At 35.9% G+C, this 17161-nt stretch overlaps 2 protein-coding genes across 2 annotated transcripts; both read left to right on the top strand.

Annotated features, from left to right (window-relative positions):
* Positions 1–1354: 1354 nt before the first annotated feature.
* LOC135837548 (uncharacterized) lies at positions 1355–4480 on the top strand. The gene is made up of 9 exons (XM_065352857.1): positions 1355–1651; positions 1724–1933; positions 2008–2187; positions 2266–2804; positions 2890–2982; positions 3075–3196; positions 3269–3394; positions 3478–3678; positions 3800–4480. Exons 1-9 carry the CDS (start codon positions 1478–1480, stop codon positions 4009–4011), a joined length of 1857 nt encoding a protein of 618 aa, XP_065208929.1. The 5' UTR covers positions 1355–1477; the 3' UTR covers positions 4012–4480.
* Positions 4481–5017: 537 nt separating this feature from the next.
* Grip91 (gamma-tubulin complex component 3) lies at positions 5018–16675 on the top strand. Its single transcript, XM_065352856.1, has 16 exons — positions 5018–5334; positions 5404–5609; positions 5680–5925; positions 6016–6133; positions 6204–6347; positions 6488–6606; positions 6697–6879; positions 6980–7225; positions 7309–7451; positions 14466–14617; positions 14699–14894; positions 14973–15177; positions 15269–15404; positions 15495–15709; positions 15781–16038; positions 16116–16675. Exons 1-16 carry the CDS (start codon positions 5259–5261, stop codon positions 16257–16259), a joined length of 2787 nt encoding a protein of 928 aa, XP_065208928.1. The 5' UTR covers positions 5018–5258; the 3' UTR covers positions 16260–16675.
* Positions 16676–17161: the final 486 nt, after the last annotated feature.

Genomic DNA, 17161 nt, shown 5'->3' with positions numbered 1-17161 from the left:
TATTCACAGAAAATATGAGAAAAATAGTGAAAAATCCTTTTTTCTGACAGAATAGCCTGATCCGGCCAATGATGGTATGGGTCGATCATATATGAGGACTGCATTTGGCCAAAATTTGAGAACTGAAAATTGATACGTTGGAAAGATGGATATTTGTAATTCTTCTCCGTTTTCTTAGTTGAACAGCTTCATCTGTGTACACAAAAATTCAAACGCTCGCAAAAAATCGAAAGATCATTTTCAGCAGCTGAAAATTGGATAAGGGGTTTTTTTGAGGTCGTCTTTCCACCAGTCCAAGTTTTATTCCAATCGGAGATTATCATGTGGGAGGGTTCCCTGTAAGTACAAGCAAACATTTTCCGATTCATTTTTTTTTTCATGGAAGATTACATGTAAAAATCGGAAAAACAAAAAAATGACTAAGGCTGCTTTTCCAAGGAACCCCTTAATTTTGGGCCATAAAAGAATGATTATCAAGGATGTTAAAGTGATTGAAACCGTTCAGCCGTTATTGAATGTAAAAATTCAAAGTATCCACAATTTTGCTCCAAATATGAAATAATTTCTTACTATTGCAAGAATAATTCTCAAAAATGGGCTAAATTTTCTAAATTACTCGTTATAATGCAGTGAAAAACTGAAAAATATTGATAAAATAAATAAATATTCACAAATTTACAAATTATTTTCCCATGTTTTTCGAGAGACTCAGTAAAAATAAAGCAAGGTAAATAAAAAAAAAAAACAACGAAATATTGATAGTTTCATCATGTCTATTGCCTGTAAAGTACATATCGGCAACTCCTATAACAAATGCACAACGTGTAACAGAACAACAGAACGTGTAACAGAACAACAGAACGAGTGAAATTAGCCGCTTCACCATGGGTATCCCTGAATAATCTAATGGTTGAACGAGTAATAATAACGGAATAACGCGAATAAGAAAGAACGATACTGCCGTATCCAAGTTTCTATATACGTTCACACACCAGCCAACGTTCTTCTACTTTCACAACATACTAGTATTTGTTGGGGGTCCTTCATCCTGTGTGCCATTCTCTCGTTGATCTCACAAATGGTTACGGTTACGGTTACAGTTTAGTTATTCGATTGATTTGGAAAACGTGTTTTTACTTTTCAAAGTAAAATAAATGGACTGAAAACGAATAAATTGTTTTTTTTAGACTAGTGATGAGTGAAAAAAAGGTCCAAAATGGGCCAAAATCTTCAAATTTGAAGCAAAATGATGCTAAAACTTTTATTAATAACTCCGACAATGTGTTTGTGTGTCAAAGAACCAAAAATATTCTTTTGTTTATGTTTGTAAACAAAAAACAAACAACTTATCAGTTCTTATCAATTAATTTTAAATTTTCAAATTTCAAAGTTCAACTTTCAGATTGAAGTCTCGGGTATTTAATTAAAATATCCTAATATGTGGAAATTTTTTCAGCTACGTTGATGTTTGGACACGATGGTTGACCGTACCACAGCCACCGTCAGAGATTGGCTGGCAGATCTTTCTAGTTTGCAAGACGAAGAAGATAACGAAGCTGTAACCGCTGCATTATACTCGTACGTTGACGATAAAGATGTCATTACAGCGTTATACTCGTACTTGGATAGTATTAGTAATGAGAATCTAGAAGTACGTATTCGAATTGCGATTTATTGCTCAATTTGATGAAACAATTCTGAGGTTCTTTGTAAATTCTTAAAGGATAGTAAAATCAACGATGTGTGCCGGGTACTCTTCGAATACTACAGAAGAGAACCGATCAAACCGAATGAACTGGAAGAACAGAAAGAATCGGATGAGCAGAGTGATCTGGACGAACAACGTGATCCAGAATTGAAATGTTTCGCTCTGCAATTTTTACCTCAGATTTTGTATATTTATCTGAACGCCATCGCTCATTCTGATATTGAGGTAATTTGTAGAATCGTATCAATGATTTATTGTCGATTCAAAATATTATATTTTTTTGGCTATTATATTTCCAGACCATTCGTAACAGATTGGCTAACCGGTCAACGCCTGATGCGAATAAATCGACGGCTATATGTGGCATAGAAGCATTTATTACCGGTGTTTATAATTTAGAAATCGTCGATGTCAGAGGACAACCTAAAGTACCCTCTTTTAGATTACCATCTTTAGATCAACCTTCCATTTACCACGAAGTGAGTACTTGACGATCGAGGATTAACATGTTTCAACAACTTGAGCAATATGTTGTAACATTGTGTAAATATTCGCAGGCTGTATGGAATCCTAGGATCGTGATAGATCCAGCTCCATCAACGAAATCAACTCCGAAGAAGTTGAAACCGAAAAGTTCGGCAGATCCGGTACCTCCAACGAAACCGTCTCCTAAGAAAACCAAACCGAAGAGCTCAACAGAGAAAGCTCCTTCGACGAAATCATCTCCTAAAAAAATGAAATCCAAGAGTTCGACAGATCTAGCTCCTTCGATGAAGTCATCCGCGGATAAATCGAATTCGAAACTTAACACTTCGACGGATCCTGCTCAATTAACTAGATCAGCTACTGCGGAATTGGTGAATCCAGAGAGTTGGACGTATTCGGTTCCTTTAGCAACGGAATCGTCTCCGGAGAAATGGAAGTCGAGGGATTCCCAGTTTGTGGAATATGGACCGTTTCAATGTGTTCATAAATTAGTTGCTCAAGAGAGATTATCAGTTCTATCTCGACTTCTGTTTTCCTACTATAAGCATATCTCGTTTATTTCTAAATCTTCGCCGGAAACGTTGCAGAAAATATGTAAAATTAGTTTAAAGTAAGTCTGGAGAAAATTTCTCGTTCATGACGATGAAATTGATGATAAAAAAATTTGGAAAAACTGATCTTTTTTATCTTTTCAGAATCGTTACACAAGGGTTTTCAAAACCAGGACCTAGAATTAAAGTTTCGTCTTCGTTTCTGTCCGAGCTCCTGAATAGTTTACGTTTCGCCATGTATGTATTTTTACGGATCCGAATTAAATAGGAACCAAGTCTCAATTGATTCGAGTACTTATTTGAATATTGTTGTATGTTTTCTGCGACAGGTTTAATGGATTCAAATACGAAGCATTTCAAGCCATCGAAGCTATAGAAGTTCGAGCCACTTTTGAAGTACTCTCTGATATTATTTTAGAAACGAAGGCGTGTAAAAGTTACCTTGACAAAAGTAAGATGATTTTTTTTTGTTTGGAGGGGGGGGGGTATTGATCAGAAAATTAACGAATTCATTTTTCCTCAGGTCAAACTGATAGTGGACTTATGGGTATTGATGTTCCGGTGACAAGTATCATTCCAGCGACTACAGTGACTGCCATTTCCAAATCTATGATAACTAACGCTTCCTTTAGACCTGAGAAGTTACCTGGTTAGTGATTCGTCTTCCCATTCGAAGAAGAATCTGTCATCGAGGGTATTTGATTTTTCAATATTGTGTTTATTGTCCTGCAGATGACATTCCAATACAAGATCCCCAACTAGCAGAAAATGCTAACGGTTTGGATAGTGTTTCTGACGAAAAGGAGAAAAACAGCAATATGTTGGAGGTACCTGTGAAAAAAAGTTTACCAAAAATAGCTGCCAGTTTGGGTAAAAAAACAAAAGAGAGGATAGCCATCGTTGTAAGAAGTGGCAGTGTTAGTAGCATCAAAGGTGAGTTGATAGGTAGATTTTTTTCCGAATGCAAAAAGTAATGGAAATGATCAAAGAATTGAGAGGTGATTGAATTAGATGTGTTTGAAATTTCTGATCGTTGTGTTGATTTTTTGTACAGGTTTGACGAAGAATAACTCAATCCCTCCATGTGGAGGCGATCGCGATGCATCTGAAACAGACGAAAGTGGAATCGAGATAGGAGATTCGGGTTCCGATGGATCAAGTTTGACCATGCAAGAAAACCAGAACTCGGCGCTGCTTGCTTTAAAAGGGAAAATTCGCAGATTATCGATACATCAAGCATTAACAAAAGCTGACCAATGCAAGTAAGTGGTGTAAATCGAGAGAGTAAAAGGTCAATTTTTCGTTCTATTTGTTTGTTATCGAATCGAGATGTGATTCGACTTTTATTATTGGTTCTGTTTTTAATTGGAAAACGAACGTATCACTGTCTTCAAGTCGAGATCATCGTCGTTACTTAATATTTGTTGTTGTTATAATCTTTGCAGCGATAAATAATGTTGTACTTAAGGTATTTTGTAACATCTTATGGCGTTACGTTTGATGATATTTTATCGTTCAATTCCTCTGTTTTACCTTTTGTATTCATTGTAATTTATAATGGTACTTAATTGATGATTTTCTTCCAATTCTGATGCAGATGCAGATGTTCTAATTTACCTACCTACTTATTATAATATCACGTCAGTCGTCATGTGTGTTTTTATTTGCATAATGTATTTATTTGTTGATGTGTCTGAATTCTGTTTGATTTAAAATGCATTTTTTTCAATTTTTTCGTCGGATTTGTTCATTTTTTGATGCTGTTTTCAGAAGTTGTTACTGTTTCTTTACAGTAAATCAACTGTCCATGTTCATTCAATGATCAATCTGAAAAAAAGATTGAATTCGAAAGGAATGAATTATGAATTTTGAAATTGAAATTTGAAACTTGAAAATAATAATTTTCTGTTTTCATTTTTCATTTTTCAATATTTTTCGTTCTCATCAATTTGGAAGAATTTTTAGAATTCAGTCCTTGAAGGATCATTTTTGAATTTTGATTTTTAATGAATCATAATGATTTTTTATTTTTAAAAAATCTTGATGAATGAATAAAAATGATTATTTTTTTTTTATTTAAAAAAAAAAAAATTTAAAAATTGAAATAGGTTTTTCGCCCAAAAGTACCTACATTTTTGGCTTTAATCTGTGAATTTCCCAGCAGCATCAAAAAAATTCAAATCCGATTTCACAGATAAAATTTTATCGTGACTTCCGTCCGTGGAATTTTTCAGTTCGTAAAAATGCAACCCTGCGTTCTTGCGCGCTTCATTTCAATTTCGCCGTTGTGTTTATCTTTCTTCAGCTGATATTCGATTTTTTGCTTCACCATAAAAAATATGTAATTAAATTTAAACTAGTTAAATGCGTCTATCGAGTAATAATCGTCAGTTTTCGTTAATTTTAGTGCTCCTAACGTCGAATCGATTGATGGAGTTGGCTACTGAAATGGCGTTCCATAGCTTGTGAATCACCACCCACTCGTCGAAGGATTCCAGAATCAGGGTGTAAAAATGTCCCATAATCTGGATAAATATAATCTGTTAGCTTTGAAAAAGCTATGTTGCAGTTTGAATGGCAACAGTAAAGGTAATATCGAGCTCCTATATAAAGTTAGAATGATGAGAATATCTCATTACAGTACAGTTTTGATTACAGACAATTTGGATCACATATTCCGTAAATGTTTAACAACTCTAACCACCTACGAAGATGCAGAGTTTCAAAATTCTTTTTCACCCTTCGAAGAACATCAGATCTGCAGCGAAATCGAACGTGTTCTCTCTGATATGTACCCGAGCTCGACGGAAATCGTTGAAAGATTCAGAGCCCTTAGTCGATCGTTAAAGAAGGATACGACTTCGGTGAGTTTCGAATGTATTTCAGTTCGATTGTGTGTACGTTTATTGAAATATTACATTCGTTATGTTACAGAAACTATCGTCGTGTTACCCTCAAATTCTGCTATTCCTTTTGAGACTGAACTCACCGTCACCGTTGAGTCTGAGTTTACTGCAGTTGAACGAAAACGAAATCAATGGCAATGTGAGCACTCCGAGTACACCGGATTTGATCAACAGTACTAATTTCAGTTCGCATTGTGCTAGTAGTTATTCGAATCATACTACTCAGAATTCGTTCAGCGTTGTTAGCAACCATACCGAAGAATCAGTTTCGTTGGTTAGTATCATCGTGTGTGGTATTTTGGTACCGAATTATTTATATTTGAAAATGTGTATTGATATTTATGGCGATTTTTGTTCGGAATAGGATCGAAGATTACCGAATAGTGAAGTATACGAATCACCTATTGTGAGGAAAGTTAATTTGAATCATCTGTATAGCGATACACCGATTCTCGAACCTAGTGCTACGTCTAGTCGTAAAGGTAACTGTTTATATCGTTCGTTGTATTTTGATGAGTTTTCGATTTGAGAATTAATTTGGGGTGATTTTAGGATCGGTTCCAAGAACCGATGGTAAAATGACGAAGAAACGAGTCGATTCGTCGTCCGATATCGAAGGCAGTGGAGATTCTATGCGACCTGATCATCTGTCTCTTCATTCGAGACTGGTTGAACCGAAGAAATACGATATTATGGGTGAGTTTGAGCGATCCTGTCGAAAATTTTGCAGTTTGTAGTTTGAAACCGCGACTAAATTGAGCTTTCATTTGAGCTTGTCTCTTAGCTTAGTTTTTGTACCTATTCTAATACGATGTTTTGTATTTTTTCAACTGCAGGAGATTTCGAAATATCAGAATACGAAATCATCAGAGAATTATTATTCTGTATGCAAGGCATCGAAGGCAAAGTAATCAAGTACATGTCCCTCGAAGAAGGTTTCCACCTCAATCCTTGCGTAAGTATCATAATTTATTTCTCTTACTTACCTTATCACTGGAGAGCTTTTTTTTTTACTATTAAATACCTCGTGTGTTTGTTGTACCAGGTGAAAGTAAATCAACCCTACATGGTAATGCACATAATGGAGCTCGGATACTTACACAATAAAATTCAGCAATCCATCAACACATTGTTTACCGACGTCGGCACAGTAGCCCAAGGACTAGTGAACGCTGTCCGACGCGAATTCACCGAGTATTATCACGCTTTAGCAGTATTAGATTCTCAAGTACGTAAAAGAGTTTATATTCGTCATTTTTCTTACCGAGATTTCATTTACATAGCTTCGATGAAGTAATTGATTCGATATCGTACCTGTGTCTGTGTAGTTGAATCCATCACCGGAAATCGCCGATACTCCTTTGAGCGAAGAAGAATGCACCAAATTCAAAATACCTACGTTGAGCCAACTCGTCGTCTGGTCGAGGCCCCAGTTTCTTAAATTGAAAACCTTGTGCGATGTTCTAAAAACAGTTCAAGATAAACGAGGTGGACAGATTGTATCGGATTTGGCCTTTTTTGCCTACGACGGGAATACCGAATCTAGGAAAATCATAGTCAGATTATTATCTTCGGTAAGTGTGTTGTTGAGCGAATGTAGAAAATATTTTTATGAGAATTTTTTTATCTGATGGAATATTTGGAATTTTTCATACAGGCCATTCAGCCTTTCTACAAGCAGATCTGCTACTGGGTCGTGAATGGAGAAATAATCGATAGTCACGATGAATTTTTCATCAAAACTGAAACTAATCTAGATGTGGTTGAGAAGAACTCGTGGGAGAAGCAGTTTATCCTGAAGTAAGATAATTCATGTGGAATACCCACACAATTCTGTAGATGAGTTTATCAGAATAAGTCCCAAATTCTGTATATGAAAAGTTGAAATTTCGGGTTGGTGGGGTTACGAGGGCGTTGCGTTCATTTCTGAGGACCATTTGACCCCAGAAACTTGGAATGGGTTTCTGGCAGTGTTGAATGTTTTCAAAAATTTCATATTCGAGGAATCAAAATGTGGATTTTGAGGACCCAAATTTCATTTTTGAAAACCTATTAGCTCAAAAACTAAATGTGAAGTTTCGAAGACGTTTATTTTAATTTTGAAGACGATCTAACTTGAAATCCTAAAAGAGGCTACCAAAGAAATTTAAAAAAAATTGAGGTATTGTCGACTGAAATTGAGGTTTATGAGAGCCCAACAATTATTTTAACAGACCTATATGAACTCCAAAACCTACAGAAGATTCTTGGGGAGGGGGGAGGGGGTAGTAGCATACTGAAAGTTTCAAAAATTGGAATAGGTATTTGTATTGTATTGAAATTTTTATTTTTGAAGACAAAAATTCGATTTTTTGAGGGCATAAAATTCATTTTTGCAGATTTTTGGACCCCAAAACCCATAATCGAAAATTTCTGAAAATGAAACATGGGTATCAAAGTTTATTATTTTTTCAGAGCACCGATTCGATTTTTTAAGAACAATTTGACCCGAAACCCCAAAGTAGGGTCCTGAAAGTAACTGCCAAATTGAAAACTTTCTAAATCAATAATATGCTATATTGTATAACAATCGGGTTTTTGAAGACCACAGTTCATTTTTGCAAATATTTGAACCTCAAACCCCATTTTAGATTCCTAAAGGAAGCACTGAGCTAAAAATTTCAAAAAATGGAATATTGTTGTCTGAATTGAATTTTTTTGAAAGCGTCCATTAGACCTTACCCTTAGCCCCAAAATAGAGCCTTGAAATAAATTACTAAATTGAAATTTTTTTCAAAAATTGAAATATCTACTGCCAGACCTTTTTTTTGTATTTCCTTGGAGGGGGGGGGGGGGGTTCTATATTGATGTTGCGAGTCCCTAATTTTTGTATCCCCCCCCCTTGTTTTGAGAAAAAATCTAAACACCTAAATTATTTTCTTATTGTTTAAAAAAAAAAAATTGAACTTCTTGGAAATGAAAAAATTTTTGATCACTTTTCTGCTCTTCCAGCATCAATGTTCCATAATTCAAAAATTTCAATGTGACTACCTTGACAAATTTTGTATTTCAATAATTTTCACCTAAAAAAAATTCAAAATTTTTTGAAAAAATTACCAAAATTTATTTATTTTTTTCAAATTCTTTCGTGTTTTTAGTTTTTATGGCAATTTTTCGATGCTGTCAAACTTTCTCCCCCACCAAAAAGCCTTGTCTATTGGTATCTCAACTCAAGTTTTTGTGAGCCCAAATTTCATATTTGATATAGGCTTTTTTCCTCAGGAACCCCAAAAAATAAAACATCCGTGTTAAAGTTTGGGAGTTTTGAGGATGCAGATTCCATTTATGGAGATCATTTCACCCCAAGAACCCAAAATGAGCCCTTGAATAGTCACTAAACTAAATTATTTCTTAAAAACTTAACATTGGTATAAAAATATGGGATTTTTAAAACCAAAATTTCATTTTTGAAAATTTTTTGACCTCAAAACACCTAACGAGCCTTTTAGGAAGGTACCAATTTGAAAATTTTCAGAAAATAAAACATTGGGTTCAAAAATTGAGTTTTTGAGGATTCTGATTTGATTTTTAATAAAAACCATTTTTGCTTCTAAAATTCAGGGTGTCTAAGGTCATGAAAGTCATGAAAAATCATGAAGAAGTCATGAATTTTTTTGTTCAAAACACACTTGAAAATTTTTTGAAAGCCCATACAATAAAAAACATCAAAAATTTGTTTGAAAAATCAGAAAAATGAAAAAAAAAAATGAAAATACCTACTTGCCTTCAAATTAGTAGTAGAAAAAAATATCCTCGTAGTTTCAAGTCATCTAATTTTTTTTGGGGGGGGGGGGAGGAGGGTATTTTCATATGGTAAAAATGTAAAAAAAAACAGGTCATGATAAAGGTCATGACTTTTTTGTCTGGGAGTTTTGATAGAAACCCTGAAATTTGAAAATCAGTGTCCTGATAGAGGGTATCGAATTCAAAACTTTTTTTGAGGGTTCAAATTCTATTTTTCAAACCTCCTTGACACAGTACCCATAATTAAGCCCTGAGAGAGCCCTTCGAACTGAAAATTTTCAAAAAATGATAGTTATTTGGATTTTGAAAGTTTAAATTATGTATTTTATTTTTTTGAAAACTCTTTTACTACACAAACCTAAATATGAGCCTCAAGGGTGAGGGTTCTAAACTAAATATTTTCAAAAAGTAAGGTAAAGGTGTTTGAATTGATTTACATTTTCAATTTCTTGGGTTCCTATGTTGATTTTGCCTCTTCAGAGTCTCCTTTTGTAAATCTCATCACCTTGCTCTTGCCTGCCTTTATTTTCATTCCATATTTTAATCCAGCACTGTTGATTCGGTTGATCATTTTTTGCATCTGCGCTTCTGTCCCAGCAAGGATCACTTTGTCATCTGCATAACTTATTTCATTTATTCACTTGTTCTTGATTTTAAATCCCATTTGTTTGATTCAGACTTCTCTCATTATTTCTTCTGCGTACACGTTGAACAGCCTAGGTGAGAGGAGGCATCCTTTGTCTCACACCTCTTTTTATACTACATCTGTTCTCCGAGTACTCAGTTCCAAACTTGATGTTTGCGCTCTGCTCCCAGCACAGGTTCTTGATTGTCTGCAGGTCTTTGTCATTGATATTGCATTTCTTCAGGATCTCCAACATCCTCTCACGGTTGACACGATCAAAATAAATGCTTTCTCATAATCGACGAAGCAAGCAATGATTTCCCTGTTTGCATTCAGTGCTCTTTGAATGATCACTTTCAGCAGGGCAATTGCATCTCTTGTACCTTTTTTTGCTACAAAGCCATATTGTGTTTCACTTAAATTTTCATCTATCTTCTTTTCAATTCTGGAATTTATGATGGATAGTAGTAGCTTCAGTGCATGGCTCATTAATGCGATGGTTCTATATTCAGAGCATTTTTGCGAGTTTTCTTGTTTGTTATTGGTACAAAGTTTTCTGCTTTGAAATCCTTAGGCAGCGTACCTTCAGCGTATATTTCATTTATAATCTTCAGCAGCTCCTTTTCGTACTCCGGTGTTAGATGTTTAATCAAGTCTACTGGAATGAGATCTTCCCCCCACTGCTTTGTGGCTTCTGGCTCTCTTCACTGCGTACCTCAGCTCCCACATTTTAATTTGTGGTGCCTCCTCTGTGGATGAAACGTCCATTCAGTGTTGCGGACCGGAATAAATTTTGTTCCGAGTTCAGGGTTCGGCTCCAGCATAAAAAATAATTCTGTTCCGGTTTCTTATATCATTCCGCTCCGCTTAAAAATATTGTTCTGTTTCAGTTTAGCGTTCCATTCCGCTCCAATTTTTGTTTTTTGTTTTAGGGAAGGTTGCATTCAAAGTACGTCAGAATTTTCATGTCTGGAGCAAAAATTGAAGTTGAAATACCCAAAATTTTGAAAAATAGTTGAATTCAGAGTGTTTTAATGAAATTTAAAGTCCATCTCACATATAAGAAGCACCAAAAACACCTAATGAAATTTGGAAGGTTTTACTTGGTGTTTTGACTGTTCAGGATTTGAATTTGAGGAGCTCATTGCAAAAGTAGCCCTTGTCACATGAACTTTTAGACCCTTTTTACTCGATTGCACCTATTGCCAACTGCAGAGATCATGTTGTAATGATGAAATGACCGTCAAGTTGGTCTACCCTGAGTAGCCCTGAGAGGAATTGCTTTATAGAGTTTACATTCATGATACTGGGTACGCTCAAGGGAGAGCTTTGGAGATTGCGTAGGTTCATGTGACAAGGGCTACTTTTGCAATGAGCTCCTCATTTTTATGAGCTGAATATGGTCCATTTCATGTCATTTTGTGTCTTTTTATAATTTTCTGGTTCATTGAGGTAAAATTTCAGCAAAAACACGTGTTGTTCACACTACAGTCTTGCAAAACTAAACGTTCATTAAAAGTCAAAAAATTTTGTGAGGTCGGAGCGTTAAAAACCCATATTTTTATTCTGCTTTGGTTCCGGTTTCACTCCAGTAAATTTTTTGTAAGTTGCTCCAGGTTCCGTTCCACTCTGCAAAAATTCTCCCAAAAGTTCGGGGTTTAGCGTTCCAGTTTGTTCCAGTTCGGTTCCGCTCCGCAACACTGCGTCCATTAGAGCCAGACATGTGTCATCTCCATACAGTTCTTGTATGTAGCTGATTCAGACATTATTGTTAACATTAACGTCATTAACACAATACTTTCAGTCTTTTCTTTGCATATATGCTATTCCACTTCTCTTTTTCTTGTGGGTGGTCATCATCTGCTTCACTTGGGTATGCATTTCTCTAGAGTTGTGCCTTTTCTCCAGTTCTTCTATTTCTTGGCACTTCTCCTCATACCATTCATTGTTGGCCATTTTGCACATTCCCATGATCTCGTTATTTAGTGCTGTGTATTCACTACTTGGTCTGTTTGCTTTTCTTCATTCTTCCATCAGATCCAGGATCTCTTGCGTCATCCATGGTTTGTGTTTTCTTTTTTCTTTGAGTGGAATAGACTTTTCTGCTGCTGTTCCAACCTTTCACTTCCATTCTTGTCACTTTTCTTCAATACCTTGTTCTTTTTCCAACTTGTCTTCCTTTTGTTTTTCCAGTTCTTGTTGGAATTTCTTTTGCATGTGCTTTGATTTGATTTTTGCAATGTCAAGTTGCTGGTATCATTCTCTGCTCTTCTTCTGGCTCATTATGACTACCTATTTGACATTTTGCAGCCAGTAGCTTATGGTCCAAGTTATTGTCAGCACCAGGATATGTATGACAGTTCTTCATTGTGTTCTTAGAGAATCTTGTTTTTTAAAAGCTTAAATTTCATTTTCAATGGTCCTTTCTAGTCCAGTCATTTTAGATGAAATGAGAGGATTTATTCGGACTAATTCCTACAAAAGGTTTTTTTGCGGGATACTGTAGTGGAAGGGGTCCTATTCAACATACTAAAAGTCCCACCCCGTACCCTGCGTGCGTCGCGTGCTAGAGCGTGAAAAGTGTCCCGCCGCGGCGTTTTTTGCGATTTTCTCGCGAGGAGTTGATTTTACGTCGAAAATAGTTTTATTTTTGTGTTCTACGTCAAATTTCCGATCTAGTGATATATCAACTGTCCTTCTACCCCCAAGGGGGTGGAGCTAGAACTATTCAAAAAAGGGGGGTTTCCTGAAAAATACATAAAGGTTATAGGCGCCTAAGAGGGGTGAAATGGTCCCCGAAAGCGTTCGAGTTGATATTAGCATGGAAGATGGGTACCATTGAGAAACTTCCGCGTGAAAAATTTCAGATCCACATCCCCTCCCCTTTTTGAGGAACCCCCCTTTTCTGAAATTTCAATGCCACTTTTCTCAGCCCCATTTTAACCGATTTTGAAAATTTTTCAGTATGTTATGTATATCCCTAGTAGGTATCCCCACAAAAATTTTCAACCCCCTCCTCTCATATTTACCCCTCAAAATGGTGTAAAAATGTGTCTGAGGGAGGGTTGGGGTAAAATGGGAATTTTGGGGAAAATAACTAAATATTAATGAACAGGGTGTGGTTTTCTTATGATTCGATACCGCTGAGCACGAATATGACATCAGATTTTTTGCTACACTCATCTAGACCTCTCCAGAGCACTTGGCCCTCTCAAGTTTTACTATTGTTGAAAAGCATAGAATAAGTTGAAAAACGCTATTTTGAGGGGTAAATATGAGGGGAGGGGGTTGAAAATTTTTGTGGGGATACTTACTAGGGATATACATAACATACTGAAAAATTTTCAAAATCGGTTAAAATGGGGCTGAGAAAAGTGGTATTGAAATTTTAGAAAAGGGGGGTTCCTCAAAAAGGGGAGGGGATGTGGATCTGAAATTTTTCACGCGGATGTTTCTCAATGGTACCCATCTTCCATGCTAATATCAACTCGAACGCTTTCAGGGACCATTTCACCCCTCTTAGGCGCCTATAACCTTTATGTATTTTTCAGGAAACCCCCCTTTTTTGAATAGTTCTAGCTCCACCCCCCTTGGGGGTAGAAGGACAGTTGATATATCACTAGATCGGAAATTTGACGTAGAATACAAAAATAAAACTATTTTCGACGTAAAATCAACTCCTCGCGAGAAAATCGCAAAAAACGCCGCGGCGGGACACTTTTCACGCTCTAGCACGCGACGCACGCGGGGTACGGGGTGGGACTTTTAGTATGTTGAATAGGACCCCTTCCACTACAGTATCCCGCAAAAAAACCTTTTGTAGGAATTAGTCCGAATAAAAAACTTAAAATGACTGTACTATTCCTTTCACTCCAAAAACTATTATTTTCAAAAAATAAAATGTACCTAGTTATAAAAATTTAGAGGTTAGAGGGTCTGAATTTCAGTTTTGAAGGCCCTCTACTCCAAGACCTCCATTGGGTCCCTTGGTGAGGCACCAAATTCAATCAATCAATCATTCATTTATGTATATTGAAAAATGTTCAAAAATAAAGCGTATTGTTTTCAAAATGAAGATTTCTGAGGGCGAGAATTTAATTTTTCAGGATCATTTTGCATCAAAATTCAAAATGGGTTCTAAGGCAAAGAGTATACTAATTTATTTTCAAAAAGTGAAATTTTGTTTTGCATCAAAATGTTGGTATTTTGGGACATAGATTTAATTTTCAGAGATCATTGGACCCCAAAATTTAGGGGACCTCCCCCCCCCCTCCAACAAAAAATTTAATACATGTACATGAATTGGGGTCAAGGTTGTCACAATTCAAAATTCAGTTTGTTGCTCCGAAGAGATCATCAGTCTAATTAGAGCGATTCCAGTAACTCAAGGTATATTTTTCTTTCAGACCATCGATGATACCGAAGTACATGTCCATGGAAGAAGCCCATCAAATCCTGGAGGCAGGCAGATGCATGAACTTTTTACACAACGTGTGTCGAGAACGGCCTCCCTCGACCAATGCTCAGCTAGCATTACTCGAGTTGGAGAAAAATAAATGTAAGTGATCGAGCAAATATAATTTTCGATATCTCATATTGTAAAAATTTTGAAATTTTAATTAAAACGTATTTATTTCAGGGAACGATCCTTTGACGTTGATCGCACCAGGCAGTCAGATATCCGAGCTGATAAACAAAGCGTGTCGAGAAATTTCCAAAATGGTTTTGAACTCGTTGAACGAGAATTTCAAGATGCAAATCCATCTGGAAGCTTTGAGAAAATACATGTTATTGGGACAAGGCGATTTTATACACTATTTGTTGAAAACTATCGAGTAAGTGGTTCAGCAAATGGCTCAGTTTTGGCTATTATTTTGGAGGCGAGTGATTAATTTTCTATTTTTTTTTTTCAGGCCTGACTTGAACAAATGTGTCGGAACGCTGCAAACGATTAATTTAATAAGATCCATGGACGATGCGATTTACAAAAGTAATGCTCAGTTCGACGATCCTCAAGTGCTGAATAAACTCTGTGTCAAGATGATGGTCACCTCGGAACGCGATAGTGCCTCGGAAGCGTTTTGTTTGCAGTATAGATTGGATGGCCCATTGATAACGGTTCGTTATGTTATTAATTTTTTTTTGCTTATCGATTTTTAGAAAAATATGTGCTCAATTTATTCTCTAAATTCGATCACGACGCTTACAGATCTTCAAGTCTAGTCTGGTGGACTATAATCGAATGTTCACGTTCATGTGGCGTGTCAAAAGAGCCAATTACATGGTTCTGAAAATGTGGCGAGGATTAAAATTATTATTCAAAGAAGTGAATTACGTCATTCCAGGTAAATATTCGTTGTTCAACTTGCCCTATTTTCGAATCAAAATTCATTCATCATTCTTCACTAACTCATTTCTTTCTCGATTGTTCGCAGAGGCCAGAGCTATTTTCAGCAAAGCCAACTGCCTCGTCACCGAGATGGTCAACTTCATAGGCCATTTTCAATACTACATCGCCTCCGAAGTAGTCGAAGTATCGTGGCGAAAGTTTCAAAACGAAATCACCTCTATGGAGTCTCTGGATAAAGTTCTCAAAGCGCATAATGAATTTTTAGAATCGATGCAATCGAGTTGCATGTTGAATGCACAAGTGAGTGAAATAGTTTCCATTTTATTCAACTTTTGCCACGAACGATAGCTAACGACGAGTTTTTATTGCAGCCCGGATCCACCCAAGCAAATATGTTCTGGCATATCAGAACGTTACTCGACTACGTTCAAGAACTCGTCCCAGTCGTGGAGATATTCCAAACGTTGTGCGAATCCGAAGTAGAAAGGAGACGAAAAAGACAACAAAATATGGCTGAATTTGGTACCTCGCGTCAGGACGAAGCTGAAAATAATACGATTATAGCTCAATTCCACGACGAATTGAATAAAGTGAAGACGAAATTCAAACTACTCGCTAAGCAACATCAGGTAAGTTGATATTTTACTACATATATTGGAATGTAAATGAGGGAGTAGAACTTTTGAATAAATGAATTCGTTCACAGGATAAATTGAAATCGCTCCTGATGCTGTTTTCCGGCAATCAACAAGAAAATAGTCTAATTTTACTCAGTCACCGGATTGATTTCAACGAATATTATAAAAGAAACGATTCCAGGCTTTCAGATTCGCTTAAACTTTACAAATAAGATAATCAAAAGCTTCGATTATTTATTTATTTTTTGTTCGTAGATTTACGTATGTATTTGAACGCATATCTTCTATTTTGCGTGTTTTTTTTTCTAATTTAATTTTGTTGATGTGATGGTTTTTTATCAGAGTGTAGTGTTTTTTTTTTAGGGTGATAAACTGATTAGATTGTCTTCCTTTTATTATGATTATGTTATGTTTGCTAATCCTTTATCGTGCCATTGCTAAATTTTATCATATTATTTGAAACTTTCCATTTTTTAGCAACCTGGCTTTTTGTTGTGTTCTTCCTTACCCCCCTCTCTCTTTTTATTTTAATAATGTAATTTATCGAAAATTGTGTAATAATAATTGAGGATGTTAACGAGTGATGAATTGTGTTTTTATGTGAAATATTAAATTTTTCATTGAGAAATGCAATTTTTCTTTCATTTTTTTATTTATTAGGACGAGTTTGGTTGAAGGGAAGGAGGCAAAAGATTAGATGAGAATCCGTTTCCGGTGTTGGTGCTGACAAAAAGCTCAAAGCTCCCTGTGAAACTATGAAATGAAGTTTTTTTCAAAAAAGTTGAACTTTCAGGTAGAAAAAAGCTCGATAGACTGAAACTGAAAAGCTTGACGTGATCAGCGATGTCGAATTAGTAGTAGTCGACTATTTTGTACACCCTATTTGGCTTTAATTTGGCCAAAAAGCTCAATTTTGAAGACAACATTTTGAAAAAAACAAAGCAGCGCTTCAGGTGGCAGAAAATGGAACTTCTTTTGTTGTGGTCTAAAATGCATTGCACATACACCTTTCTATACCCCAAAATCAGGATTACAAAAGAACTTCTCATTTTCACCGCCTGCAGCGCTGCATCATAAAATTTGAACTTTTGAAATAATTTTGCGAGCTTTAGAG

This window comes from Planococcus citri, chromosome 2 (assembly GCF_950023065.1).
Source record: "Planococcus citri chromosome 2, ihPlaCitr1.1, whole genome shotgun sequence".
Taxonomy (NCBI): domain Eukaryota; kingdom Metazoa; phylum Arthropoda; class Insecta; order Hemiptera; family Pseudococcidae; genus Planococcus; species Planococcus citri.
Note: the sequence above shows the minus strand (reverse complement) of the source record. Positions and strands in the feature narration are given on the sequence as shown.

Bases quoted from the DNA above. Each gene is read 5' to 3' on its own strand.
- Grip91 (XM_065352856.1), top strand. From the start codon at position 5,259: ATGTCCCATAATCTGGATAAATATAATCTGTTAGCTTTGAAAAAGCTA. The intron at 7,452-14,465 runs GTAAGATAATTC...TTTTTCTTTCAG, and splicing joins GAGAAGCAGTTTATCCTGAA to ACCATCGATGATACCGAAGT. The intron at 14,618-14,698 runs GTAAGTGATCGA...TATTTATTTCAG, and splicing joins CGAGTTGGAGAAAAATAAAT to GGAACGATCCTTTGACGTTG.
- LOC135837548 (XM_065352857.1), top strand. From the start codon at position 1,478: ATGGTTGACCGTACCACAGCCACCGTCAGAGATTGGCTGGCAGATCTT. The intron at 2,805-2,889 runs GTAAGTCTGGAG...TTATCTTTTCAG, and splicing joins ATATGTAAAATTAGTTTAAA to AATCGTTACACAAGGGTTTT. The intron at 3,197-3,268 runs GTAAGATGATTT...ATTTTTCCTCAG, and splicing joins TAAAAGTTACCTTGACAAAA to GTCAAACTGATAGTGGACTT.